At 48.1% G+C, this 5,518-nt stretch overlaps 1 protein-coding gene across 1 annotated transcript; it reads right to left on the bottom strand.

The window, feature by feature from the left end:
- Positions 1–2,685: 2,685 nt before the first annotated feature.
- On the bottom strand, positions 2,686–4,244 carry LOC129208912 (homeobox protein vent1-like). The gene is made up of 3 exons (XM_054832405.1): positions 3,992–4,244; positions 3,591–3,826; positions 2,686–3,045 (listed from the first exon to the last, which is right to left on the bottom strand). The coding sequence occupies exons 1-3, from the start codon at positions 4,227–4,229 to the stop codon at positions 2,686–2,688; spliced, it is 834 nt and encodes a 277-aa protein (XP_054688380.1). The 5' UTR covers positions 4,230–4,244.
- Positions 4,245–5,518: the final 1,274 nt, after the last annotated feature.

Here is a 5,518-nt window from a genome sequence, read left to right as displayed (position 1 = left end):
AACACTGAGGGTGGAAGAGGAGGACTTGAAACTTCCCTTATTCCTACAGTCTTCACTATGCTGTATTGAAACTTCTGTATAAATTTTCCTATGCAAAGGTTTGTTTTCAGAAAACAACCATGTGGGGATCTCCTCTGGAAAAGGGGAGCATTCTTTACAGTTCAATTTACATAGTCATTATATCAAATAACAGATAAGTGTTAAAAATTTTGACCATTCTACTCAAATGTGGATTTTCTCAAGGAAATATTTGTAAAGTATAGCAAATTCATTTAAATTAAAATGGTACCAAAGGTGGCAGCCCTATGAACAAAACTGAACAAGTTGTTCAGTATTGTCATTTATCTGTATGTTCTGTGCCATTCCTAAACTGGTCTCCCCTGTTTGTTGATATAGGTTATGCCTTTAAATAGATGTGAGGCTAAGAAATTAATTGACAAGCATGTCTTGATGCCAGTGTTAAATCCGGTCATGAAAACATTGGAGTTCACAAGTCCAGGTCTTCTGCAACACTCAGAATTAAAATGTTTCAGTTTTTACTTCTGAAATTTCAGCTGTAACTTGGTAACCTCCCTAACTAAACTGCAGGATTCTATTAGGCTTACTATCAGGCCCATTCTTAAAAATCCCAAAGCAAGCTTTATAGAGAATGGCAAAGCTGAGCCTTTAGGGAATAATGAGAAACAAGAGACCTTGCATCAGCATAAAGCGGCTGCACTAGATGTGATTACATCTCCTTCTCTGCCCTGACCATCCTAACCTGCTTGCCAGGTGACAGATTACTTTGCAATTGTCAAGAGAGAAGGGAAAAAAGAAAACCACCAAAAAACCCTTCCCTTCCACATACAGATTGCTCATAAGAAAAAAAAAAAGTTGACAAACAGGGCCTACAACAGCCTTGTGCCATGCCATCCCTTCCTCCTCTCTGTTAACAGCTGTGTTGTGGGGCTAACAGCAAAGTTGAAATCAACAGGAGTATTGAGATACAGGAGGGGACATACCTCCATCCAAATTCCTGCCTCCTGTGTCTCCTCTCCTGTCTGATTATAAACACTGGTGAAAAGAAAATGAGGTTACCTCTGGACTTGCTCTCAGACACCCCTACCTTTCCTACATGGGTGGCAGGATGGGAGGCACTTGAAGAAATTTCCCCAAGAGACCTTCTCAGTGCCACAGCAGGACAGTGCTACTCTGAGATGCAGCCAGGCAGCTGATGGGACAACACGTGCATTTCTGTCACTTTGAATGCAGACTATACAATGCAAGAAAGGTGCAGCATAACTATTAATGCCTATAATTCTACACCTTGCTATTACCAGCAAGTTTTCTTCCAACATTTCAACCTGGATCCTCTTGGAGTTAAAAATGCATGTGTTTTGGCACACTGTAATTGGAGAAAATTCCCTTTTCCCCTTCCAAGTCATAGTTTCACAAGTGAGAAGCCCCTAGGCTATTAAATCAAAACTCTTGGTGGCTCACTGGGTTGGAGGGTGAAAAATCAGACTACAGTGCAACAATCAACTGCATTTAGAAGACCTTTCAGGTCAATTGAAGAAAAAATCTAAGAGATAAGAAATAAGAAGCATTAACCAAGCTCTTTCAGGAGAGGAGTGAAAACTGGTCCTAAGAAGAGCTAAAAAACACCAACAAATTTCACGATGGCTAAAGCAAGAGTTTGAGCTACTCCTTTTAAACATTTCTTCAAAAGGGTTCATTTTACCAAAAAAGGGTTTAAGATATGCAATTAGCATGGACAATGAAAGATGAAAAATCCCATTTAGACAAAATAGCGATGAACTGAACACATTTACGCTCTTAATTATTTTAGAAAGTGTTTTGGTAATTGTAAAACTTTAAAATTCTATACTGAAGGCTTGAACTGTTTCATTCCTGTTTAAAGACACATTGACTTAATTAACATTTGTGATTAACACAGCTGATGTTTTCAGGTGGAAGATGGGACTGGAAATGCAAAACAATAAATTGATTAATATTCAGAAGAGAAACTCACCAACAGTTTATCCTTCCTCCTGGAGGGTGCACTTAACCAAAAGCACAGTGCAATGCAACTGGTAAGGTCTGGGCTCCCAAACACATTCAACAACAGACAGACAATTTCAACGTGAGTGTAGGAAAGTCAGATAAGATGTATTAAAACATCTAAATCCTTCCCTGTTACTCGAAACGGGAGTCCAGGTGACCATGGTCGTTTGCACTGCACAAGCGCAACCTTTGGCACATGTAACTGTTCAGATTTTATTTATATATATGTATGGAAGACTGGGGATGTGCAATGAAAACCAGTTTCTTACCATGCCCATTTCAGACCAAACTTAGTAACTTTACCCTCCACCACGGGAAATTTGGCAAAAGCAAGTTTCAGCTACCGCTTTTTTCCTCTCCAGTTCCTTTTCAGTACCTTACTTTCAGTCTACTATCTTTTGAATTAAGATAGTAGACTACCAATATTAAAAAAATAATAACCTATTAAAATAAAAATTACTGAGTGGCATCAAATCAATAAATTTTAATATCAATTAGTACAAATATAAAATTATTCCTTTCCACATTTAACTTAAAATAATAAACACATACACTTCCAAATCAGACAAGAGATTCTGAGCACAAAATAATACATTACAGCATACTAGACTTTTCCCCTTTGCCTGTCTCTTCCCTCTGCCCCTATAATGCATATAGGGGGTGGCACTGCTTGTCCATTTTGTTCTGGATAACTGGATGGAAAGAAGGATGAGGAAGAAAACGCTGATGGTAGTATGGCAGCTCATTTGCCATAAAGCAGTAGGTGCTTTGTGATGCATTGTATCTGGGAAAGGAGAAGCTGAACTGCACAGCAGGCACAGCGGTAAAAGGCAGGAGTCTCTGGTGCTGTGGAGCAAAGTGGTAGTGGAGGCCATCCTGAAACAGGGCTGGTGGGGTCCCTGGGGGGTAGCTGTAGAGTGGAGCAGGAGACACAAGGCTGTGCTGGTGGTCCTGTATCTGCCTCTTCAGTTTCATCCTCCGGTTCTGAAACCAGGTCTTGATCTAAATAACAAAAAGAACGGGGTGGGGGTAGAAGAGACAAATCAGAGACTTTGCTTAAAAATAACGTGCAAACTATGAACAACTGTATCTCAACGGCTTTTGCCATTTTTCTCCACTTGAATTGACAGAGTTGGACTGATGCTTTCACCCTAGTTAACCGGGGGCAGAGGGCTGGAGGATGCAGAGGGGTAGAGTGTCCGTGTCCAGTGATTTTAGATTAACTACTTTGAGTCTTTAAGACCATATACAAGCTTCGCAAGGTCTACGCAGATCGCTATACATCACAAGGAAAAGCAGTTTACCTTATTAAAGAATAAGAAATAAAGGAACCTTGATATCTCCCCGGTAGAAAGTGCCCTCAAGTTCCCCGAGTGATAACTCGTTAATGCCCGAGGGTTCCCACTACCCTTCCCACAGCCGCTGCTAACCCAGCTAAAGACAGCCAGCTACGTCTGTTCAGCGCGGCGAAGGCCGATGCAAGACCACCGAGCCTGGCTGCCCCAGCCCGACGGCCGTGGGAAGGATCTGCTTCATCCGGGACCCACCTGGATCTCCGAGAGCTGCAAGGCAGCCGCCAGCTTCCTCCGCTCCGAGGCTCCCAGGTACTTCTGGCGCTGGAAGGTCTTTTCCAGCCGGCAGACCTGCTCCGAGGTGAAGGCGGTCCGTGCCCGTCGCTGCCGCCCGCGGGTCCCGCCCGCCGCCGCCGCGGCACGGTCCCCGCCCGTGCTCTCGCTCTCGTAGCCCGAGGACTCGTCGGCGCTCAGCCAGCCGCCGTCGGGGGCTGCAAAGAAGGAGGGGAGGGACGGCGGTGAGGCCTCTTTCCCTTGGCTAGGCAGGGGGTGCCTCCGCCTCCCCTCGTCCTGCCGGGCCGTTGCACCAACGGGAGTGAGTCGAGGTCGTTGCCGCTCGCTCCCCTTTTTTCCCTCCCGGTCCCCTCCTCACCCACCTGGCTCCGACGGGTACGCATCGGTGGGCTCCCGGGGACTGTCTCGGCCCCGCTCCGCTGCGCAGGGCTCGCTGTGCGTGGGCTGGCTCGGCCGCGCCCCCCGCGGTCGGGGCTCGGCTCTGCCCAGGAGGGGGGTACTGCCGAGAGAAGTGGGGGCGCGGGGAGGGGGCGCGCAGCAGATGTGGGGTCTGACGCCGTGGGGCTTGGTCTGTGCCAAAGGGAGTTCGGTCTGGTTCATGGTGGAGAGGGTCTGGGGGATCGCCGGGCTCGGCCTGCCCTTATATGGGCGCTCCGGTCCCGGGCGGGCTCTTCTGCAAGTGTGAACCCACATCAAAGTAGGAATCGAGCAGAGATAACAGCTGCTAGCGAGGAGGAAAGTTCACACTTTTTCAAGTCTGTCAAATGCCTACAGCCCCTGGCTCCAGCGTGTCTGCGGGGCCGGGAAGACCCCATTGAAGTGCAAACCTGCCCCTCTCCCCGGAGGGCAGGGCACGGGCAAGCACAGCCCCGCAAAGGGGCGTTTAAAGATACCGACGGTGGCGATAACAGCGGGGTTTTACCCACTCCCTTTTCAGCTGCGGGGTCCCGCATTGCGCGGGTACCGAAACCAGCCCCGAAACTGCCTGGCTTTGCCCGCACCGTCGGGGCGCGGGGCGAGGCCGAGGCAGGGATGAGGGATGAAGGATAACGTAACACCGGGCACTTCACCTTGGGGAAGCTGTGGAGAATGGCCTCCCTGGAAAAAGCCGTGGGGGGCCGCTATCAAGAAGTCCCTATCCCCGAGACAAGAGCCCTCACCCCCTGGGACCACGGCAGGGCTGTGGGGTTAGCAGAGCCGCGGGCCCTCTCAGCTTGAACTTGGCGCCGTCTGTCTCGCCAGAAAACGCAACCGATCTCCCAAAGAGTTTAGCGATCAAAGCACTAAGTGAGCAGCGAAGGTCGCACCTCATCAACTTCAAACTATCCCAATCCACACGTCGCTTCCCGAGAAGGACGATGCCCTTGTTATGCCGGGAGGACACCAAGACACCCTCCTAGCAAAGCTTGGTTGGGGAAGGGGCATCTTGGCAGCTCAGCCCGCGTCCGGGCTCTTCTTGTGTCCAACTTAAACCCAGCTTTTAGCCACCCCAGTGAAAAAGACCGCACCAACCACGACCCCACTGGCAGTAGCGATACTTGTGATAACACACATTTTAACCCTCGATGTTTCCTAAAGACCAGGGGAAGCGATCGGCATGCCTGTAACTGGGTGAATGCACAGGCAGGCCGTCAGTTTCCACTAAACTCCTCGGGGTTCCCACCAGCATGCACAGCTGGAAGAAACAAGCACCATAAACCTAGGTCTGACGGGGCGGGAGCTTCTTTCTTTAACAGAGCAATGATCTCGGTTCCCACACATAAGAGTAGATGAGTTTTCTTTCTCAAAAAAAAAAAAAAAAAAAAATTAAAAGTCAAGCACTGCAACCAAACTAACTACCCTCAAAACTCCCCAATTTGTAATGAGAGATCAGGGGAAAAAATAATATT

This window comes from Grus americana, chromosome 7 (genome assembly GCF_028858705.1).
Source record: "Grus americana isolate bGruAme1 chromosome 7, bGruAme1.mat, whole genome shotgun sequence".
Taxonomy (NCBI): Eukaryota; Metazoa; Chordata; class Aves; order Gruiformes; family Gruidae; genus Grus; species Grus americana.
This window is presented reverse-complemented; position numbering and strand designations above follow the sequence as displayed.

Excerpts from the sequence above, each read along its gene's own strand:
- LOC129208912 (XM_054832405.1), bottom strand. The coding sequence starts at position 4,229 with ATGAACCAGACCGAACTCCCTTTGGCACAGACCAAGCCCCACGGCGTC. Across the intron at positions 3,827-3,991 it reads TGCGTACCCGTCGGAGCCAG|CCCCCGACGGCGGCTGGCTG; the intron begins GTGGGTGAGGAG and ends CCTTCTTTGCAG. Across the intron at positions 3,046-3,590 it reads TGCAGCTCTCGGAGATCCAG|ATCAAGACCTGGTTTCAGAA; the intron begins GTGGGTCCCGGA and ends TTTGTTATTTAG.